General features: G+C 36.4%; 1 protein-coding gene across 2 annotated transcripts in view; it reads right to left on the bottom strand.

Moving 5' to 3' along the window:
* Window positions 1-24,513, bottom strand: part of LOC114332852 (uncharacterized) — a 70,881-nt gene that overhangs the window by 30,483 nt on the left and 15,885 nt on the right. For both annotated transcript variants that reach the window (XR_007697700.1, XM_028282631.2), the window contains exon 3: window positions 9,543-9,825. Coding sequence is in view for 1 of the 2 variants with exons in the window: in XM_028282631.2 (XP_028138432.2) it covers window positions 9,543-9,825 (283 nt within the window). In the remaining variant the exon portion in view is untranslated. The remainder of the gene's footprint in view (window positions 1-9,542; window positions 9,826-24,513) is intronic.

Raw genomic sequence — 24,513 nt, 5'->3', positions numbered from 1 at the left:
AATGAACGTCTTAAGAACGTTTAAATTTTTGCTCATGACCTTCATCGATCTTTGATCTTTTTAAAGATTTGGATTTAAGTTCATTTTACCCTCCTCTTCAAACCTGACTTTGTCGCAAAGTATGCTTTTTATTTTTAAGGTGTGAAAACTACCCCTTACTCCAATAAATTGAAAACAAATGAATTAAAGCGGTAATGGCCTATAATCCTATAATTATGCTCAAATATGTTAAATGTTGATTGTTTTAAATCATGATTATAATATTTTGATATTTTACAGCTCACCTAAGATAGTGTCGCCAAATAAGGCCAGTGTCTTAATTAGGCCAATTGCAAATATTTTCTTAAATATAGATATTATTAGAGGTCACCGTAAATGTCTTTCTCAGTCAAAATCGTCTACGCCATTCAGTCGTTAGTATCACATAGCAGTTCCAAGTAGACTAGACAGGTGTTTGTTACGGTGCGGAAGTTCGTTTATAAAATTTAGATAAGTTATAAAATTACTAAAATGGTACTTAATGAATATAAGTCAATTAATTTTTCTTTGTAAAGCGATAGTAAATTAATACATTTTAAGGAATTGGAACTGTATTTTCTCTATATTGCTTTTTATTATTTTTTTTATGTTAAATAAAAAAAGTAGACAGTGTAAAGCCAATTTTCCTAGACGTGTGTAGATGTGCGATATGTGTGCTTAATGTATTGACAAATTTTTGTTTTTAATATGAATAAAAGTTTCTTTCACTAAATTGTGTATTTGTTCTTTAATTCTTAGGTTTAAAATTTATTATCTACCTCAATTTGCGTAAAAAATGAAACTGGCCTTAGGAAGCTACCAGTTCCTAATAAGGCCAAATATTCCAGATTTACTCAATGTTAAAATTTTATATATCTTTATTTATTTAGTAAGTATTTTATCCTGAAATTCGATAGCTAAAATGTTAGGCAATACGTATACAAGAGTTTTCCCCCATATTGTTCCTGAATAAAATATTACAGATATTTTAACCTTAAGGTGGCCTTAATTGGCGACCTTACCTTACCCTTAAAAACAACTCCTCATACAAAGATTACTTAAAAAATATGGTCAAGAATCATGAAATTTTTTAATTTTGGATCGTAATGGGAGAATGTTTTTCCTTTAAATACAATAAATCTGTCGCTTAATTTTTTTAATAATTCAACCAGCAAAAACCACCCCTAAGAATGAAACTTGAGAAAAAATTGAAAATTAATAAATGGAAGCAGTTATAGACATAAATATGTTTAAACATGTTAAATTTTTATTGTTTTTTTTTTCTACAGTATAACTAATACTTCGATATTTTTATATGTTACAGTTATAAAAAAAAATGGCTGAGAGTATGAAATTATTTTATTCTCTATATTAAATAGAAAAAATATATATTATTTAAATATAAAAATCCTGATATATAAGTTTTTAATTTGATTCAACCCCTAAGAACTACCCCTTATCATAAAAATTAGGAAAAAAATCTTTTTGAAAGGTTTAAGCAATGGAATTCGTTAGGAAAGAAGAATTACGCCTAAAGAAGCGCATCTTTCCTTTTCTATCTTTTACTCATAATATTATTTTTATGCATGTGTTTACACATGTAAATACAAAGGATAAACTGCATGTCGTATAAAAGAATAAATACTCCAAAAACTTCAAAATTTAGACGCTCCGTAATTTTCCAAGATTATCTCTAGAAAAATATATTTGGTTTTTTAACAATAACTCTGCTTCCCCTTAAGCTTTTTACATTCACCCTCACATCATTTTGTAGGGAACTTCATCAGCTATAAGATAATGATAATGTTACAATCTTTCTAGACTCTTTTACTCACAGAATTTTAATGTCAAAGTGTGTCAAAAGAAGCACCCTTGGCATTGAAATCAATACTTTTAACACTTGCAATATCTCGTTATGGTCAGAACACTTTTTTTCATAAATCCAATAGTTTTTGAGATATTTTGAAAAAATAACAAATTTTTTGAAAAATCGAAAAAAACAAGAAATCCTTAAAACAAATTTTTCTTGAAATTTAATTGTCCTAAATAATTAAAACTTTTGGAACGTGTTGTTGGAACACAAGTAAAGTTAATTTTACATTAGCTACGATAATCGGCTACATTTTTACATTGGCTACGAGGGGCTCGGTAGTAAACAATGGTAAGGGACAAATTTTGATTTTTCGCGAAATAGTATGTAAAAGATGGCAAGGGACATGGCAAAGCAGAAAATTTTACTTAGTTTATCTTCAAGCAAGCAAGCAATTTGATTCAACCCGACCTGTGGGAATGTCCACCCTCTCGAAAGAGTACATTCGGGTGTAACAATTCATTGGGGCGAGGTGTTTTGATCCGAGTGTAAACAGGGATCACCCCACCTCGCTCCAATGCCCCAGGCCATCCCTTTCCCCCCCATAGCACGCTGATGCGCAATGAGGGCACAACTATCGTAGCCAAATGCTCTTCACAGTGGAATCCTGGGTAATAAGATTCCATGTGGTACCCTAATCAAATGCAAAAATCTTAGGCTCAGCGTGATGCCTATATCTATACCTTTATCGTCTTACTTACTTAACCGCGGTACTAAAAATTGCTTGCTTGGGCCCCAAGTCATCGTGCTGAGCCCTATTGGGCTCTGCCCAATGACTTGTTGCTCGAGTTTTTATGTGATTTTTTTGTTTTATTATATTTTTTTGGGGGCTTAAGCCTTTTTATTTTATATATATATATATTTTTGGGGGCTTGCGCCCTTCTATAATTTTCTGTAATTGTCTTACCTTGAAGGTGATCGTGGTGTTGGATCTTCGTGTGTAACGCTATCTTCGGCACTTGTTTTTGAGCTACGAACTGACTACTATCACTTTTCACTTTTGTTCACTTTATTCCACTATTTGCTGTTTCGGTCTTCTGTGCTTCCATCGATGGAACTCATCATACCTTAACATCTCTCGCAGTATGTAACTTGGGTGGTGCTCCAGTTCCGCGAATTTGACCCTTGCCTTGTCTGTCATGATTTCGGTGACTCTCACCTGTTGGAGTTCTCTGAACAGGAATCTTTCTGCTACGTATCTTGGGACTCTGGCGGCTTCTCTCAAGCTGCTGTTGTGGACCGCTTGAATATTCTTTTTGTGGGTGTTACATGCTTGTCCCCATGCGAGAGATGCGTATGTTAATACCGGTAGTATAAGTATAATGCTGTTTATCAATCTTAACCTTGTTTTTAGTCGTAGTTTGCTTTTTCTGCCTGTAAGTCCTCTTAGTGTTGCTTTCGCTATGTTGGCCTTATGGACTGTGGCTTCTACGTGTTTTTGGAAGGTTAATACTTTGTCCATGATGACTCCTAGGTATTTAGCTTCGTTTTTCCACTCGATGGGGGTGTTCTGTACCGTCAGCTGTTCCTCTGGTTGTTGTCTTCCTTTCTTGTATAGAACCGCTTGTGTCTTTTCCGAGTTGATGGCTATCTTCCATTTTATACTCCATTCCTCTATTTCTTGTAGTGCTGTTTGCAGGTTGGTCACTGCTATATCTACATTTCTGTGTTTGGCCGCTCTCGCTGTGTCGTCGGCGTATAGGCTCATAAGGGTACCTGGTGTTCTAGGTACGTCAGCGGTGTATATCGTGTACAGCAGGGGTGACAGGACCGCTCCCTGGGGTACTCCAGCCTCCGGGTTCCCGAGTTCGGACAGGACTTGTCCTATCCGAACCCTGAAACTCCGGCCGCCCAAGTACGACGAGATTAGCCTCGTCATCGCCCCGCTGTACCCGTATCCCCTCATTTTGTATAAAAGCCCATTATGCCATATTCTGTCGAACGCTTTGCTTACGTCCAGGAACGCTGCTTCAGTGTACTGCCTGTCGTTGAACCCAGCTGCTATGTACTCGGTTAATCTGAGTACTTGTAGCTCACTGGAGTGCTCTGCTCTGAATCCGAATTGAGCTTCTGGGATCATGTTTAGTCTATTTGTTTCCGCTTGCAATCTGCTAAGAATGATTCTTTCCACTATCTTGCTGATCGCTGGAAGTAAGCTGATTGGCCTGTAGTTCTGCGGGAATGTGTGGTTCTTACCAGGTTTTGGGATCATAATGACATGGGCCATTTTCCACCTGTTCGGGAATATCTTATATCTTAATATCGCGTTCACTATGTTTGTGAAGTATACTATAGCTTTTCTGGGCAAATACTTTAGGGCTCTGTTTGTTATTTCGTCTGGACCAGGCTCTTTTCTCGGTGAACTGTTTCTGATGTGTTCGTTGATTTCTTCCGGTGATGTTGGGGGAATGATGTCCTCTGGGTCTTCTGGTCCTTCTTCTTGTTCTTCGACTTCTTCCAGGAAGTCGTCGTCTTCGTTTTGATGGAAGTTTAGGTCGCATTCTCTTTCGCGTGTAGCCCTTATCGCCTCTACTTTATCCTCTATGGTGTATACCATGCCGTATCTTCCATGTAATGGGGGGATGGGTTTTCTGTCGCTTCTCAACATTTTTTGAAGCTTCCAAACGTTTTTCATGTTTGAGTCTAGTTCTTCCATCTCTTGTACAAAGTTGTCCCATTTTTTGCTGCGGTGGAGTTGTAGGGCCGTTTTGACCTCTCTGTTTAATGTATTTGCCCAGGTTTTGTCTACTCGATTTCTTGTTTTTCTGGCTATTTGTTTCGCTCTATTTTTTTCCCTTATCAACTCTTGAGTTTCTTGTGGTATGTCTTTAAACCTTCCCGTATGGATCTCGACTTCTTCCTCTGTTGTGCTGTTTCTGATTGCCTCTTGGATGATGTTTTCGAGCTCTAGGACTTTTACTTCTATTTCTTCAGGGTTATTTATAACTGGCACTATATTTATTCTTTCACTCACTAATCTTTTATAGTTCGTCCACTTTGTTTTCTTTTTTGTTCTTTTCGGTGGGTTTGTCTCTTCCCATGTTCCAATTTCTAGTAGAATGGGGTTGTGGTCTGTTGATCCTTCGTCCAGCGTGATTATTTCTGATTGTAGTCCTAGGTTTTTGGCCACAACTATGTCGATATGGGTGGGAAGTCCATTTCCTGGGAAGTGTGTTGGTTCTTCTGGGCCCATTGCCACTGTATCTTCGTTATTTTCTATGTAGCTATTTAGTAGTCTTCCATTTCTGTTCGTAGCTCTATCGTTCCAGTTGGGGGATCTTGCATTCAGGTCTCCTATTATGATGGATGTTTCAGCGATGTTAAGGAACGCATCTAGGTCATCGTCCATTAATGGGTGTTGCGGTCTTACGTAGGCTGATGTTATTCTGACTGCGCCTTGCCTCATTTTCACTTCTACTGTTGTTGCCTCCATGTTAACTAGTGGTGGAGTCGTGAATCTGGTGTGAGTGATTCCCTTCTTAACTAGGATGGCCGTTCCTCCTGATCTTCTAGTGAGGTCGTTCCTATATACATCGTACCCAGGAAACTTTAGGTTGAAGTTGTTTGTTAGCTTGGTCTCCTGGATTGCTACGATGTCCATCTCATATCTATTGGCGATTTCATCCATGATGTTTTGGTTCGTTGATATACCGCCCGGATTCCAGGAGCCTATCCTCAAATATCCCCTGTCTGTCAGCATTACTTCTGTGCCTCCCTGGTGCCTAGTATAACTTCTTTGACTACCCTAGTCACTATTCTGACTATGTAGTCTTCATCAGGGATCGCTGCTTGGTGTTGTTTATTCTGCGTGGCCTGGGCGTAGGTGGTGCCGGTAGCTTGTGGTCGTCTTGCTTGTGGTTGTTGTTGTTGCGACCTCCTTGGTGGGGGTCTTCCCCACGTAGGGCATCTAGGGCATCCTCTGTAGCTGGCTGGATGGCTGCCTTTGCAGTTGGCACATGTAGCTTTGACTTCTTTGGCCCTTTTGCACATCTTAGTGGGGTGATCCTCACCGCATTTGACACACCTGGGATCCTTGTGGCACGCGTTCTGGGCGTGGTGGTAGCCCTGGCAGTTGAAACACTGCGTTGGTCCTGTCGCTTTTCGAAGATCCTCTACCACGACCTTCATGTGGCAAAGGTTGGTTATGTCCTCGCCGCCTCGACGTCTCCCTGATCCAGAGTAATGACGAACATAGGTAGCTGTCTTCTTGGGCCGGCTCTTGTTGACATGTTCTTTGCTGCTTGGCAGTCAATGTTATATTGATCTGCCATGTCATTCTTGATGTCTTCCTCTTTGGTGTTCGTTGGTAGCCCTCTTATTACCATTTTAGGCTTTACTTCTTCCTCGAATGGGAAGGCTATCCATTGTAGTCTTTTCTTGGGATCTTTTAGGGTCATATTCTTTGCATAATCCTCGATAATGTGGGTCATCTTACGATAATCTTCCGGGCTTTTCGCCTGGATGAGGGTTTTCCTTCCGCTTCTGGAGATCTTGTTTATCGTGATCACGCTTTGTTTCTGGGCTATACTGAGGATAGCCCCTGTCTCGCTCACGCTCTGTAATTTAATTACAGGCGGCTTTCGTTGACGGGTTACCTGTTGTTCAGGTAACGCGGCAGCTTCTTCTTGTTGATTCGTCACCATTCGGTCCGACTCTGAATCATTGGGATGCCGTGCGGCAGGCGTATCTCCACCCGTGCTCGTAGATGGATGGATTGGTGGGGCATTCCCTCGGGGCAGATTGAAGGATTCTTCTGCTGGGGGTGAAGCAACTCTCATGGCGTTGTTCGCTTGGAGTTCCCATGCCGTCGTCTCGTCTTTTGAGATTGGAGTCTTCAATTTTGGGAAATCTTCTCGTATTCTCTTTAGTCTTTCCTCTGCGGGTGACTTTTTAGCTTCAGGGAGTGGCTGCGATTTTTCGACTTCGGTGACTGGCGTCTGTTGGGAATTTTGTAAGAGTATTCTCATTACTCTTACTTCTTCTAGCAGATCACCCATTTGGGCTTGCATTGTCATCATCATTTCTTGTTGTCGAGAGATTTCGATCAATAATCTCTCGTTTTCGGCCTTTTGTTTGTCTCTTTCTGCTGTCATCGCCTCTAGCATCTTTCTCATCTCTTCTTGTTCATTCGTCTTTAGTACCTTCTCTTTCGTGTCTTCGTTGGCTTCGCTCTCTTTTGGTTTCGCTCGTTTGGTGGTGCCTCTGACTGCCTGTTCCGCTTCGTCGTCCATGGGCTCTGCTTTTGGATTTTCGACATCTTTCTTCGCTTCTGCGTCGCTCTTCGTTTTCTCCTCTTTCTTCTTTTTGGATTTCTCCTTTTTTCTCTCGTTCCTAGGTTTCTTGAAACCATTTTCATCCATGTATGAGCAGTCGTCTGTGTCTGAGCTTAATCCCTGAAACAGGTTTGGGCCCACTTTGCGTGAGCCCTCATAGATTGGCGGGGATTGCGCCATGGATCGGGGCTGTGATCGAGACCTAGCTCGATCAATCGTCTGGGGTTGGGGGCGAACGGTCCTAATATTGACGAAGCCTTTTTTTCTGCCGACTGGCCCGACGCCAGCTCGACTTCAGGGTTGGCTCCCTGCACCAAGCGCGTTAGATCACGTACCCAGACAGAACTAGATATGGATTCCTCTTGCGTTTCTCAATCTACTGACCTAGGGGCCGGGGCTGCACGATGTAGGATTCTAAAGAACTACACCTTGCAGTGTCGAGGTACAATGTTTTAAATTGCACACATCCCTTACGGAGGCACAGTAGATATCCCGTAGCGGGCTCACTTCGAGCCCGCTAATTCTTTTTCCGCTAGCCGATCTCTAGCTGTGGCGTCTCAGAGAATCCAATAAAATCAAATTCCCTCAGTTTCACCACATCCAGCCGATCGGCCTTTGCCTCTCCTTCTCGCCTAAGGCTTTGAAGTGCACGACTTCGCTATCACGCTTACATTCGTGATTGGAATGAAAATTCCTGCTAGCCGTACAACTTCTTCCACCGTTGGCTCCTTGTCGTCTTCTCGCCTCGGAGAGTGAAAACGCTCAACTGCTGCCTCGCTTACATTCAAGGCAGGACTGAAAAGTCCACAGTCGAGCTATCCCCACTTCTCGTTGGCTTCTCTTCGCTGCTGCTGCTCTGCTCCGCTCGCACGCGTGTTACCAGTCCAGTGGTCGGCGCCAGACTACACTCTTACTAAAACCTTAGTTTATCTTCCTAATAATAGATGGAACCAGATTAATTTCTTAAAATTTGGTAAGGGACATGCATAAGCATGAAAATAATGTTATGTTTCCATGATAATACATGTTGTTCAAATCTAAATGGCTTTTTTGTTATTAACAGTGACAATTCTGAGAGCTACGATGATTGAAACTCAGATAAAGATCCTGAATTTCAAGTATTTAGTGAAGAGCTTGGTCAAGTTTCTATAGAGAAGACAATTTCTTTATATTCTTAAAATAAATGTTCGCAAGTAAAAAATGGTAAGGGTGTACTTAACATTGTTTACATCCACGTTCACTTTGCATAAAAACTTAACATTTTTTACTTGCAAACATGAAAGTAAATTCTCTCCAGCGCAATATTATTATTTTTATTTAAACGTTTTAGAAAAACTGAAAGATGTAAAATCATTTTGGGAATTGATTCCAGCTGTTTCCACAAATGGTATCCAAATTTAAAATGAATTCCTAGTACCTACCAAATTATGTTAAGTCAACACCACTTAATACGTTACGTTAAACTATTTCAAATATTTTAGGTAAACAATGTTAAGTTGTAGTTCATATTTTCGTACTTTTCTAATTAATCATTATAAAAAAATATTTGGTTTAATTTCCATATTTCCATATTTTGCCTATGTATTAACAACATACTCAGCTAGTTTTAACATGCTTCATACTCATATATTTTTAATAAAAAATATAAGAATATTTTTTTCAAAATTCAACACGTCAAAACTCAAAACTTCTTTACTGCTCCTTGCCACTTTTAACTGCCCGGACCCCTCGATTAATAAATTCGAGGTACTTGACTAATTTTCTTCATAACTTTCTTAATTTTCATGCTATAAGCTTCTTTTGTCAAAGCTTATTTTGAAGGTTTGAAAAAGTACTTTAAAAATGTTTAGTAACATTTTCTATAAAAAATTTATCATTTTTTCGTTATTTGAGCTCAATTCTTTGCATAAAACGAAAAACAAAAAATTTGTTTTCCATGACTCATAAGTTGCTTAATATTATCTATAAAATTTAATTCAGACTAACCAGTTTTTTTTATATATTTTAATAAGAATGATTTTTTCCTGAAAATGTGTAATTTTCGAGTTATGTATTTGCGAAAAGCTGTCGAAAACCGTGTTTTATTTTTTAACTTTCAATTGCGAAAATACCCTACATTTTCTTCATAAAATTTAAATCTCTATCGATTCCCGGTATTATTTTGGAATTTTATATTTCCACCCCCGAGAAACGGTGGCATTCACCCCCGGGTGGAAGTATACATTGGCACCAAGTCTGGTTTATTTTTTGCATCATTTTTGAGCTACTCTCAAAATTTCAAACAAATCCATGAAGGTCTTTGGAATTGCGAGGTGAATTATTGCTTGAATGACTGTACTATAGGGGCACTTATATCAAAGAAGACACTTTAAAATACTTACTTATACTGCGATCAGCATTGTTTTCGCAGAAGAAATTATTCGTGTCATCGAGGAGAGAAACTGATTCTTCAACAGCGCGCTTTTCATCGCTATTCAAACATTTTTCAATAGAAGTCACAATAGGCTGAGTACACCCATGAACGTCAGGCCAAAGCTTACAGTATTTCTTAAAAAAGTTAGGTAGCTGGTTAGTTCGTGCAGCATTACTAAAGTCTTCACCAACAACATTTCCGTTTAAATTTATTTTGCCTTCCATGCATTTTGTAGTCTGCTCAAACTGTGCCTAAAAATAAAAATATTTTTAAAAACAAAATAAACGGTTTCGTTTTGATTCAAATAAATGTATGAAAATACTTTTCGAGTTATTTGCGAGTAAAAATGTTTATTTTTCAACAAAAAACCACGTTGCAGGCGGTTTTTCGCAAATCACTCAAAAATAAGTATTTTATCAAAAAAATATGGCTCATAAATGTTAAAAATATAGCTCATAAAAAAGTGAAAAAAAATGGTGTACCTATGTATAACGTCTGCAGACCAAGTAGAAGCACAGTTGTAGCTAATGAAAAGTGAGTTCTTAGCAGTCAAATTCCAAATCGAATATTTCAACGTGAAATCACCAAATAATCAATTACCTTTCGGGGAAAACTCAAATGTTTTAAAGTATTTGAAAAAAGCTTTATTTTTGTTTTTTAAAAAGTTTCTAACATCAAAAGTAAGTAACTTACGATCAAAAGAATGTTTGTTCATTTTTTTGTTGGTAAAAAAAAATCGTGAAAATCACTCCCAATTAGCATCAAAAATTAAATTAATCTTTACCGCTTCAGAAATTACTTTTTGTTTTTTAATAAACATTAAATTTTAATGTTTATTAGAAACTTTGATCCCAACTGGAACCAGGGCCCGCTGATCTATCAGTACGCCACTGATCTGGCTAACAGCTTGCTTGAATCTTCGTCCACTTTCATTTTCATTTATTTCATCGTTCCCCGTTAGAGGTCAGTCTAACCATACTCCGATGTAAATATTTGATTATTTACACCATCTTCTCGGTCAGTTTTGATTCGGATCAGTCTTCTTGCGAAACCTTTTTGAGGTAGGGGTACACCCCGAAACACTGTCAGAGGCAGTGGCGGCTCGTGGATTTGGGGACAGGGTCGGCAAGATTTTGTCTCCTCAGATAGGTATGCCATCTAATTAAAAGGCTTCAATTTAATAGGAGATTTTTGGTTTTTGTTTATTTTCATTTTTTTTATTTTCTTTGGTTTTTTTCCTATAAATTTTGAACCTAAACCTGTTTATAAATTAACTCTAGTATATGTTTCGAAGTAGCAAAATGGGTTATAACATCATTGTAAAATTTATTATTGTTTTGGAGACATTTTGAAAGTTTTTTTCTATTGACATTTGAGACAAGCTTGACATTCTCTCTTGTTTCATGGTGTTTCGACAATACGTTTTGACTCTTTTGAGACAACCCGCTCTGTGGCTCAGTGGTAAGAGCGCCTACCTTTGGATCGAAAGGTCCGAATGGTCGTGAGTTCGAATCTCACCAGAGTCAGAGATTTTTCGTTTATTATAAATCAATAAATAAAAATAGTTTCCATCCTTGTGGGATCGGTACTCACCGGAAAGACCGCAGACGTTCGGATACAATTAGAGTCTCTTTGCAAAGACAATGACGTCGACTTTGAAAAAGTAACAAGACACTTACTCAACACACACACTACACATTACTCCCCTGAGTTAGTGATACGTTATAGTCTAAAAAATCATTATGAAATTGACTGGCCAGTTGGTTGTGAAAATCAGTGCCAATAAAACACAAAACACACACACTCTTTTGAGACAAGAGAAATCCCGTTCATTTGAGGCAGAAATTTGCCCACATTTGAGAACAATAATTTATTAAAAATGAATAACCATTTTCAATTTCGTTGCAAAACGAAAACACAGCCGAACCATATTCTAGTCCAATCAGAGAGTGCTGCAAGCACCCCTACCGGTTTCGAAACTTATTAGTCTCTCATCAGGATGTACATATGCTGCTCTCCCTGATCCAACCAAAACAAACCCCAGCGTGCAGTCTCGGATTGCAACGAACGAAATGGCATAGATGCCCTAGCGGCAACTGCTAGCAAAAAGACTAAGTTTTCACTCTAATGGCATATAAAACAACGTAATGCTATTCTACATCCCACCAGAATGAAAACAATGGGAACCTTCTCTGGTTACACCTCCGAGGCTTCTACAATTTGCAAGTCATACGGATGCTGAGACTAAGGAAGATGAGGGAATTCTACAATTTAAAATTCATTATTAATAATTTATTAATTTCGGGAACAGTTTGTTGTACCTAATGAATTGCAGTATATAAAATTTAACATATTTTGTATCTTATCCCACCTTCCGAAAATATTTGGATCAGCATATAAAATTTCATTTTCTTATTTTATTTGATTAAGGAATGATGGTTAATTTTTAATGGACTTGTCTAATAGATATTTTGAAAATTCTTTTGGCGTAACTTTTAAATTTTGAATCTTCAAAGAGGTAAATGACTTATGACAGTGAGTAAATAAAGCAGGGGTGCAATAACTTTTGCCTGGAGACCATACAATTCACCGGACATCAAGGCAGCGCTGTCATAAGTTTGCTTTACCAATTTAATTTTGATATTAAAAAATTTTAATCTGTCCTAAAATACCAAAAATATATTCTGTCTTATGGCTTCTACTCACGTCTGAAAACCTAAAAACCTCTCATAAATATTAGACGTAATTCGTATCGAAGAACAATTGATAATTGTGAATGACATGTTACCTTTATCAGTAGTTTCGTCTACTTCTACCGAAAAAGATCAAAATGTAACTACTAATTGGTTCTTTCTTTCTGTGCTGTTTTAGGTACGCCGCTTAATCTCTTCGAGGCAGAAAGTAAATTAGAAAATTCCAGATCGTATTTGTTAAACAATTTTATTTGTTCTCTATAATTAACCTGATTTAAAGAATACTCCGATTCATTCTGTTTCCTAAATGGTAATTCCTGGCAACTTAAAAAAACGACAATATAAATAATTAAACGACGTAAAACTACTTATTTCATAGTTTCATTTCGGGCGCAGTACGTGGCTAAGTACGTGCCTTGCTGCCGTTTGCCAGATCACCGATCGGCAGATTGGTATCTGCCGGACTTGCCATTCAAATGAATACGGTGAATGTTTAATTGGTTGCCTATCGGCTAATATTCCATAGCTTCTTATTACAACCAAATCGTCAATCTGAGGACGGCTTGCCGAAGCGGGCCTATCGGAATCGGGTGCATGGCTATAGGATCATTAATTTAAAAAGTCTCTTACGCACATCGGACAGGGATCACTTAAGGTATCGAATCGATCGAATTCTTTTAAAAACAATGAATAAAATTTAGTCTGTATTATCTCACAGACATTTTTTTATTTTACAGAAACGAATATTATCATGATTAAATTAAATACTTAAAAAAATCTATAATGTATCCATAAATGCGTGGGTCGGCACTGCCGACCCTGCCGACCCTGACGAGCCGCCACTGGTCAGAGGATGCCAAGAAACTCGAGTTGGATCAGAATGAAACCGTTTATTTTATTTTTACACTTTACTCAGTATACGAGTATGGTAAAGACGGGATTCCGTTGGAAAATTTACTCTAACAAGAGCGGACCAGATACTAGCAAAATGGCAACACTGTTAAGAGTGACCAGGGTGACAATTTAGTGAACAGTAGCGTAGATATCTAATTTAAATTTAATAAAAGTTATTATTTTGCAAACATTTGATTTTAAGTGTAAATTGTAAATGACACCATCGCATCTTCTCAAATTATGTGGGTATCAGTAAATATTTTATTTTACGAAAAAGTTTAAATAAAAGAATATCGGTGTTATCAACATCTGTGATATACCTAGGTACATAGTGATAACACTAATCGACTCGACTGAACAGATCCTATTGTAAAATAATAATACCTGTATAAAAAATTGTCAATAACATTAATTATCACATATAATTAAACAGTAAGTATGATCAAATTTATATGTTTTAGTAACACAACTGCTCATAAGTAGTAAACCTTACTGTTTTATCTCTGATAACTTTCATGTTATTGTAATCTTTTGACTAATTGATGGACTTGTTAGTGTCCACGCTTCCAAGCCATAAAGAAGAGTAGAGAACACGTAACACAAAAGCATCCTTAGGCGTAGTTCTAACCTTATATCCTAATAACAAAGAAACTTTGTAAGTTTAATGAATGATGCACGTACTATTTCAATACGTGTCGTAAGGGGCCGTTCAAATATTACGTAAGGGGGGAGGGTTAAAAATCTTCAAAAATTGCGTTACGTAATACGTGAACGCCCCATTAAGGTGCGTTACGAAGGGGGATGGGGTCAAAAATCTTCAAAAACCGCGTTACGTACGTACTTGAACGCTCCCTAATTTCTTTGCTTTGGTCCACATTTGATGTTATCCATGTTCCTAATTATTTGTAGTATCCACACTCTCAATTACAGTATCTTCAATAGTCAATTGGATGTTTGCGTGTGCTAATTTAGTCATGGTCATGCATTTAGTTTTCTTTAAATTAATCTTCAGTCCGTACTCATGACAGCGTTCACTAAGGCGTTGCATTACGTTCTCTAAATTCTAAATCATTGTCTTAATCCGTTATTATTAAGGCCGGGACACACATATCCGCACCGAACCAGCACCGTGTCCGCACCGAGCAGAGACAGCAAGGCTGGCCATGCTGTCTGTGCTCGGTGTGGGCTCGGTGCAGATATGTGTGTCCCGGCCTTTACTGTATCATCTGCAACTCATAAGTTGTTCCAAAATTCTCCATTGATAGATATACCTTTATCGACCTTTAGATTGTAACTCTTTAGCGACGTATTAGTATAATATGGATAATCGTCGAAGGCCGATATGATTAACCAAAAAAGAAGATGTGTTTGGTGATATTTCTAGTGACTTTCTTGGGTGTGAATATGTCTTTTTAGTGTACTCCTCTTGGTTTAAAAACAAAGCTTAGTAATACTTTTAAATAGTCTGGTGCTTATCTATTGGTATCTGGATACCGCGTATGAAAAAAAAGTTGATTAATAGCAAGCTGAAAATTTGTTAATATCTTAAGGATGTCTAGTTGGACAAACTTTAAAATATGGGAACACTGGAACAGGGGAAGTTTAAATTGTGGAACAGGTTAAAAATTTGGAACGGTCAGACCACAAAAACGGCACATGTATTTTTTCCGACAGTGTATTTTGATACGTGTATTTTGTACGTTTTCGATCTGATGTTCATTTCGCAAAATATTGCGGGGTTCCTATTTAAAATTTACCCTCACTCCTCTCCGTGGGAGTTCGTGTTTGGTATCATTCGATATATTTTTGAAAAATATTGAACACGTAATTTTTAGTTTTTCGATCTAACGTTTATTTCTCAACATATTCGCTTTTTTCTTGTGAAGCTTTGTGACTCGCACATTTTCTTACGCGCCCCCTCAAACCGTCAGATTTTTGAAATATACACTGTTCTGTATGTACTTAACTTACCTTATCTTAATGTGACAATTTAAGTTTTTCTAAGGGTATATTTTTTTCGGATCCTCCTGTTTAAGATCCAATATATGGTAGGGGTACATTTACATAGGACCTACAAGGTTTCTCCCCGTGTGATTTTCTGGCTCGCTCAAGTAACTGCAAAAATGCCCGCTTGAGCTCCCCTACCAGTATGGCTCAATTCATTTATATCTCTGTATTCTATTACATTCTACATAATCAAATAATTAATTGTTGACATTATTAAAATTATATTTTTCCGTCACAACCAACATAACAAAGATTTATCACCGATTATCAATTATTAGTGACCACTGATCAGGTACAAAAGTTAACAATGGATAGATTAATTTTATTATTTGGTCTGTCAAACTAACGTCAGAACGTGTATGTATCGATCTGTAAATTGGTGCCGAAATTTGTAATTATTACTGTAAATACTAGTTATTAAAATTAGTTTTCGCTCAAATAGTGACTAATAACAATTGTGTTACGTGTTAATCATCAAGAACAAGCTGTAACTTCAGTCAGTAAGAGATGTTTTACTTAATAATCTTCCAATTTAAACCCATTCAGTGTCAAACTGTCAATAGTTTTTCACTGGTGCTATCCCGTCCCAACGGACGCCAACGGTTAGGCAACCAGTATTGCAGTGATGTATCCAAGGTTATCACTTATTTCCAGACATCCAAAGCGTTAATATAAACAAATTCAAGTTACTTTTGACTACATGAGTAACAATTTAAATCAATGTTCCCCCACTGTTAGCAACACCATGTTTGGACCCAATTCTTCCAGTAATCTTACTAGTTCATATGCAACTGCTACTATGACTAAACAACGTCCGAAGTATCCCAAGAAGACCGAAGCAATTTTATAATTAGTTGTACGTCTCTATAGTATCCAATGATTGTATATCCAATTTTTTTCTTCGTAATTTTTACGTAATGTTATTTAAAATTTAGAAATTAACTGTTATAATACCTAATTAGTTTTAAGTCCTTATTGTAATTAATTATTGTATAACCAATATTGTTTGTGTCAATGGCCATTGCTGCCGAGACACATAAATTTAAATAAAAAAAAATTATTATTTTAGAATTTGCTAAAGCGACATCGATTTAGTTAAATAAAATATTTGACAATATTCTGAAATACAAAAAAAATTATTTTCCTCAACAACTTCAGAAACATTTGTTGATCAGAATTAAAAGAAGAAATTATTAAAACATAGTTGTTGTTTATGCTTTTTGAGTTGATTTTAAAAATAAGAAAACATCTTGAAATGTATTTTTTATTTATTAACAAAAGTGGAAAACACTGCAAAATTGTTTGCACTAACTTATAAAAAAAAACAAAAATAACAATATTATAAACAACAAAACCGAAAAAAACCGATAAAACCGTTTGAAAAATTAAGTGTTACGGTTCGGTTCCAAAAATTATATTTAATATCAAATAAGGGTTCAGTTTCGGTTCTGGTCCACTAAAAAATATCCGTTTCGGTTCGGTTTTCTGTTTTTAGCGGTACGGTCCGGGTCCCTGGTGCACACCACTGGACGGCTGCAATCAGCCGAAAGATGACACTTTGTGATAAACTATTTTATGGCATGGCCTCGCTCAGCCAAATATTGTTATATCTTGAGCGAAGGGTGAGTAGTTCTTCCGATAAAAGATACCGCATTATGATTGGTCACAACAGCAATATCCGATTTTTTGAGTGGCTCTTTGTCCACGTGGACTGATCAACAGTTCGATGAAAACTTAACTGGGTGATTGCCCATATTTTAAAATATCATACCAGGAACATCTGAATGTAGAACCTTAAAACTTTTATATTTTACACATCTTAGTCATTGATAGTTTTGCAGTTAATAACTACTCCTGGTAGGGTACTTTTGCTTTCATTTTTATGGCTTGCTTTTATTACAGATTACATTATATTTTTACACAGTCTCACGGAAATACGAGGCGACCATACAAAAATGATGACGGTTCGGATAGGCAAGCTGAGATGCATCGATGGAATATTCGCGTCGACAATGATATTCATTTTCATTCATTTAAACATATTATTATTGATATTCCAAGAAACGAAGCTTAAAATAGGACAACTCGCAATTTTTGGGTAAAAGACCTAGTTGCAAAAAAAATTTGGGATTAAGTTCATCTTACCCTCTATTTCAAAATCTCTATTTGGCCGATGAGCGCGTTCTACATAATTATAAATATTTTAAGGGTGAAATGGATTCCTTACTGCAATACCTATAAAAAAAGCTTAAAAATAGTAAAAGTTGTTCAGATGAAGTAAATGATTGTCTGATATAGACGAACTGCAGACAACCCCAAAATGACATGGTACATTTTGCAGTAAGACCCATTCTTAGTCTTCTCAGAGGTCCCATAGTCTTCAGAAAGGTGAACAGTATATGCTATAAAAATTTCAGGAAAAAAATATGGAAACTGAACACAGTCGTAGCGAGTTAACCGCAGAAAACATAATTTCCTTTTTTTTAATATATTATGGTAAAATTACGTTTTTGACAATGTTCCCGTACTTTAAATTATTCAAAATAAACTTCATTTTGGTTTTCAACTCCCAAAATTAGCCATTCGCCACCCTTGGTCAGTATCTCGACAAATAGGCGTTTTATTGGGTGTGTGCCGTTCGTTTTGTACTCTAACTATAATTATTGACTATTTCAACCCTTTAAAAACACATTCCTAAGGGTGAAAACTACCCCTAATTGCTCAAATTTATAAAAAAAAACTTAAAAAGGGTAACATATGGATCAGATGATTTAGGCAATAATGGCATGATATTCTTAATACAATTTTTCTACGAGCGTGCAAAAAAGTCTATTTTTCCACACGCGTTTTAGTTTGGAAAGTTTTACTTTTCCGCACTGAATTTAGATATTTTAATATGGCTTTAAAATAATTACAATGCATGCAATAAACTAATATTTAGATATTGTTTACTTTTCCGCACGTGGTTTTTACTTTTCCGCACGCGTGTTAATTTAGATATGTTAATATGGCCTTAAAGTAATTATAATCATCATCATCCAGCCTCAAAAGTCCACTGCTGAACATAGGCCTCCTCCCCTCGTTTCCAACCCCTTCTATCCTGCGCCGCCCTCATCCAGTTTTTATTTACCTTCCTTAAGTCGTCAGTCCATCTTGTAGGCGGTCGACCGACGCTTCTCTTGTCTTCTCTTGGCCTCCATTCCAATAACCTCTTCGTCCATCGCCCATCTGTCATTCTGGCTACGTGTCCTGCCCATCTCCACTTCAACCTGGCTATCCTCTCGATGACGTCAGTCACCTTTGTTCTTCTCCTGATTTCTTCGTTTCTGATTTTGTCTCGCAGAGTTATTAATAACATTGACCGCTCCATTCTTCTCTGCGTGACTCTTAGTTTGGTAGCCGAGGCTTTAGTTAAGGTAAGTGTTTCTGATCCGTACGTCAAGACTGGGAGGACGCACTGATCGAATACCTTTCTCTTTAGACATGTGGGTAACTCACTTTTAAAAGTTTCTCTCAGTTTTCCAAATGCTGCCCACCCAAGACCGATTCTTCTCTTCAGCTCATGAGTCTGGTTATCCCTGGCAATCGTAATTTCATGTCCCAGGTATTTATATCTATCTACGAGTTCTATTTCCTTCCCACCAATACTGATGTTCTGGTTGGGTACCGAATTTGTCATTATTTTTGTTTTTGAGATGTTTATATTTAAACCTACATTTTCTGTAGCTACAACGAGTTCTTGTACTATCTCTCTTGCCATACCTAGATCCTCAGCTACTATGACTATATCATCGGCGAAACGTAAGTTGTTTAGGTATTCTCCATCTATTTTTATTCCCTTTGTCATCCAATCCAAACTCTTGAAAGCATGTTCTAAGACCTATTAAAAAGTTTAGGTGACATTGGGTCTCCTTGTCTAACCCCCCGTTCTATTTTTATGCGATTACTGTTAGTATGTAATTTGACAGTGGTTGTTGCCTGTAAGTATATTTTGTGTAATAATTTTGTATACCTATAATCTAGCCCGCATTCTTTAAGCGCCTGTAATATTTTGCTAAGTTCAACTGTGTCAAAGGCTTTATGAAAATCGATAAAAACTAGAACTAGGGGTTTATTGTATTCCACTACTTTCTCTATCAGGGTTTTTATACTTTGTAGATGGTCATTTGTTCCGTAATTTTTTCGGAATCCTGCCTGTTCTCTTGGTTGATAAGTCTCTAACTTTCTTTCCATTCTCTTAACTATTATTCGCGTAAATAACTTATATAAATGGCTGAGGAGGCTAATCGGTCTGTAATTCTCTAAATTGGCTTTGTCTCCTGCTTTGTGTAATAGAATCATAGTAGCGTTGTTCCAGTCTGTTGGAATATTGGCGTTGTGAAGGCAGATATTGAAAAGTTGTTTAATTTTTTCAAGTAGTATATTTCCTCCAATTTTTAGTGCTTCTGATACTATTTTATCTTCACCTGGGGTTCGATTATTTTTCATTTTCTTCAGAGCCTCTTTGATTTCTGATTTTGTTATATCGGGCATTAAATCCGATCCTTGATTTAATACCCCAGTTTTTACTGTAATTGGAGGTTGCGCATTGTCATCTTTTTTTCTTGATTTGTATAACTCTGTGTAGAACTCTTCGACTATTATATTTCATCTCTGTTTGTAGTTTCTTTTCCAGTTCTGTTTCTTAGTTTGTTGATTTCTATTTTTCCTTTTTGTACGCTTAAGTTCTTCAAAACTTTCATGTTCTTATTTTGCTCTATTGCTTGTTTTGTTTTATTCTACATTGTAGTTTCTTATGTCTTTTCTTATTGATTTTGTGATAGTTTTATTTATTTGATTTAGCGCTCCTTTGCTGGAACTTGTATCTCCTTTCATCTGTCGTCTTAGTTCTATAAGGGTTTTAGTAGGTTGACTTAGTTTTTCATCTTTTTGGTTTGTTGGACAGTATTTAGTTTGAGCCTGTTGTATTGTGGTGATTATTTGCTTGTTCAGTATATTAATGTCTGTTGTTGTTGTATCTTTCAATGTATCATTAATATATTTTTCGAACTCCTGAATATTAGTTGGTTTTACCCATTTCTTTGGGTGTTTCTTATTTATCATTTTGAGTCTTTCCTTTTCGATCGATATCGTTATTTTAGCTCTTACTAACCTGTGATCACTGCTTGTGCTGAACTGGTTTAACACATTTACGTCTTTAAATAATTCTTTTTTATTTGTTAAGAAATAGTCGATTTCGTTCCTTGTTTTTCCATCTGGACTTTCCCAGGTCCATCTTCTGTGTTTTTTCTTTTTAAAGAAGCTGTTCATTTGATAGAGATTGTTTTCCAAAAGAAAAGTTAACAGTTGTTTGCCTCTATCATTTCTGCCTTCGCTTCCAAAATTTCCCAGTATTATTTCAGAGGGGTCTTCCTTGGTACCTATTTTGGCGTTGAAATCACCGCCTATTATTAAGAAGTGGCCAGGATTTTCCTTGATTGCACAGGATATTTGGTCGTAGAATATTTGGACTTCTTCATCTGAATGGCCTGTAGTAGGTGCGTATACTTGAATGAACTTTAGGATATATCTGGTGCTTATTTTGATGTTTAGGTAGACCACCCTTGTTGATATTTGGTTTATTGACACAATTCTGTTCGCAATTCTTTTGTGAACAAAGAAGCCGACTCCTCCGATTGTCGATTCCTCTTCTCCTTTGTAGTACCACAGATGGCCTGATGGGAGTGAGATAAGATTCTCTCCTTTTTTTCTAACTTCGCTGATACCCACAATATCCCAATTCACTTTTGAAAGTTCTTCCTCCATTTCTTCGAACCTTTCTTCGGTAGAGAGCGACCGAGCATTATATGTGGCGATGTTGAGGTTTATATTTTTGACGCACTTTGAATAGGGTTGATTTACACTGGTCGGGTTTGTGGCATTTAAACACCGTGCTTGCCTTGCATGTTGGTGAGTATTCATATTTATTCCCACGAGTAGCTGGGGATCGTTGTCGATTCCTGTAGAGCCCCGCGTACAGGAACAAGGCTAATTTTCAATGGGATTTCGCCCGGTGTCCCAAGAGCATCGTTAGCGGCCGCGTGACGTGCGACCATTCAGTTTTTAGCACGATAGCTTCCACCTTAACTTACGGATTTTTTGCATCTGGTTTTCTCCATATTTTGTTGGGTAAGATGGGGAGGGAAAAAGGTGTATATGGGAAGAATCTGTAGTAGAAAGAAATATAGTGACCCGTCTGCCTTCGGAAACCTAATCGCCATTCGGGGTCGGAAAAAAACAAGAGTTAGCCAAGAGAGGCTGATAGAAAAGATTAAAGACATTTCACTCAAGACAAGTTGAAGAAGAGTAAAATGTGAAGGCCCTTATGATCCGCGCGTATGAGTATTGGTACGCTTTGTGTTCCCGCTCATACTTCGGGGTGTTGACTACAGACTGTATGGCTCGTCCAGCATGCCATAGCATGGAGGATAAGGTTCACGTAATTTTTACAATGTAGACACCCTAAACTCCATGGTCTGACATGAAAGTAATTATAATACATGCAATAAACTAATATTTAGATATTATTTACTAATTTATTTCAAATGTATCCTATTTTGTTCATGTTTTAATTAAATTAACGCAACAATTTGATGAAATAAAATTATTTTGACATAATATTCGAAAATCAAACCAGTAGAGAATAACAGTGGTTTTGAATCGTCGTCATGGAAACCAAGATCGTCGTCATGCTAACCAATTATATTGAAAGTTTGGTTTTGACAACCTTGTCAAAGAATTAATTTGTGTATTTTCATATTTAATTAATTCAATTAATTGATTCAGATTTGGTAATTTTTTAAACGCTCGTAGAAAAAATATTGTTCATAACTCTTGCGGAAAGTCGTTTTTCCGCACTCAACTGCTTGCCGAACTCCGCTTTGCGTCGTTCGGCAAACTGCAATCGCGTGCGGAAAAGTATCACTTTCCGAACTTGTTAGGAAATAGTATATTGTGCAACAAGTGCAGAAAGGTACTAATTTCTCACGAGTTTGAAAAGTTGCGGTACGAGCGCAAGCGAGTGCCGCAATTCAAACGAGTGAGAAATTACCTTTCTGCACGTGTTTCACACTATACTTTTTCTACAAGCACAGTTTTTCCTAAAAATAAAAATCACAATTTCCAAACGACGATTAATTATAATAGGTACCTATGTGATAAATTTTAAACTGTATTTAATTAATACCTACTAATCAATTTAAATTCCTTATACCTAAATAAATTGCACAGAAATCAGTTAAAAAATTAATGCACTGCCTTAATTTGTTTAAATTTAAACAATTATTACACATTTTGACATTATATTTATGCAGTCACGGATTTACACAAAACCTACTTCATTCGACGTCTCTTGCACAGGTTGCTAAATCCTTATTGGTTATTTGATAATTATAAAATGTTTAATAAGAATAAAATTGTAAAATAAAACAGTTGTAACATCCATAATTTAGTTTCTATGCTATAGTTAAATATAATAATTGTCTTATAGGTTATATATTTGTCTAAAGTTTAACCACGGATGTAAACAGAATATAACGTTACTCAGAATGCGGTAGTCCACGGATGTAAACAAAATATAACGTTACTCAGAATGAGGTAGTCAACTGTGCAGAAAAGAACTTTGCGGCACAGAAACGTCACTTTGCGGCACAGAAACGTCACTTTTCTGCACACTAATGTCAAATATCTTATACTGTGAGAAAATATCAAGTTTGCTAACATAAAACCGTGCAGAAAAGTGCACTTTGAATAGTGGTTGTAGAAAAATAACTATTCTAAGTATTTCAGCCTTTCAAAATTTATTTTTTAAGAGTGAAAACCACCCCTCATTGCGAAATCCACAAATAACTTTTTGAACAGTGAAATTTGGTTAAGATGAATTCAAAATTGAATAATGATTTTTTTGGGCTATATGTATAGTTCTCAAATACTTCAACCCTAGGAAAACTCATGTTTAAGGGTTAAAAGTAGCCCATAATTAATTTAATTAATAAAATTTTTTTAGTTAAATTAATTGACACAAAAAGAAGAATGTATGTAATTTATTTAATTAACAATACATTTTGCTGCTCTCAGAAAACAGAAAAAAACGTTTATTTAACAAATAAACATTGCTTTTCGCTTAATGGTGTGGGCGAAAAATTTCATGTACAATGCTTTTTAAAAAAGAATAAAAAACCGCTAAACGCCGTAAAAATGAGTGGCGCATACAATATTCCAGCTACAAAAGATCTGATATGTTACGTGGCGCGAAAATGTATTTTCAGTTTGATGCAAAACAAAATTCTAGTTTTATTTTTAAATATTTTTTCATAATATTTGCCCAATTTGAAGTAAAACGCGCCACAAAAGAGTAACTTTGATAGAGTTTGAACTTTGAAACTCTTTTGTGGCGCGTTTACTTCAAATTTAGCAAATATTATGAAAAAATATTTTAAAATAAAACTAGAATTTTGTTTTGCATCAAAATGAAAATACATTTTCGCGCCACGTAATATTCATATGCGATCTTTTGTAGCTGGAATATTGTATGCGCCACTCATTTTTACGGCATTTAGCGGTTTTTTATTCTTGTCTCGGGAGTTTTTCAAAGTTATTTATGAATTAAATGTATAAAGTTGAATGCAATGTTTCTCGATTACACGTTAAGCTTTATAAATGGTCGTCTTTGTCGCATTATCTCCCAAATGATCTAGGGTCGATCGAATGTACACTAGATTTTTCTATTCGAAAACACTTATACACTTTTTCTATTCGAAATAAATTGAAAAAAAATGGGATGGCTGGTAAATGAACTCGTATTGCCCGTTGCCAGATCAAATTAGCGTCGTAACCACTACAACTACATAAAATATTTACGGAATAATCGTTAATTGGATTATATATCTGTAGCTTAATAATTTCTAAACAGCTTAACCGATTTTGTTCACTAAACATGAGTTTGAAACCTATTAACAAGTAGTATCTTATGCATCTAAGGCCAAGTATGATAACTGAAGCTATTACAGGAATTATTGAGCTTGAAAAACCGTTTTTCCCATAAGAAATAGATTTGATCATATTTATGAAGCCTATAACTTAAAAATTCGAATTCTCCCGGATATAAGGTACACACCGTTAGATTCGTCTAGAGTCCTTCTACAAACGCTTAGTTATTGGTGTAATTCGTAGGTTGAAATTTTGAGTAATTGTCGAAAAACCAAAATTTTCAAAGTTTAGTTTTTCAGTTTTTCGGCTACACTGAGCCGTGTGTATGTCTGATCCTGACAGCTTAGACACTATTTGAAAGCATAACTCAACGCTATT

Source organism: Diabrotica virgifera, chromosome 4 (assembly GCF_917563875.1).
Source record: "Diabrotica virgifera virgifera chromosome 4, PGI_DIABVI_V3a".
In the NCBI taxonomy this organism is placed as follows: domain Eukaryota; kingdom Metazoa; phylum Arthropoda; class Insecta; order Coleoptera; family Chrysomelidae; genus Diabrotica; species Diabrotica virgifera.
This window is presented reverse-complemented; position numbering and strand designations above follow the sequence as displayed.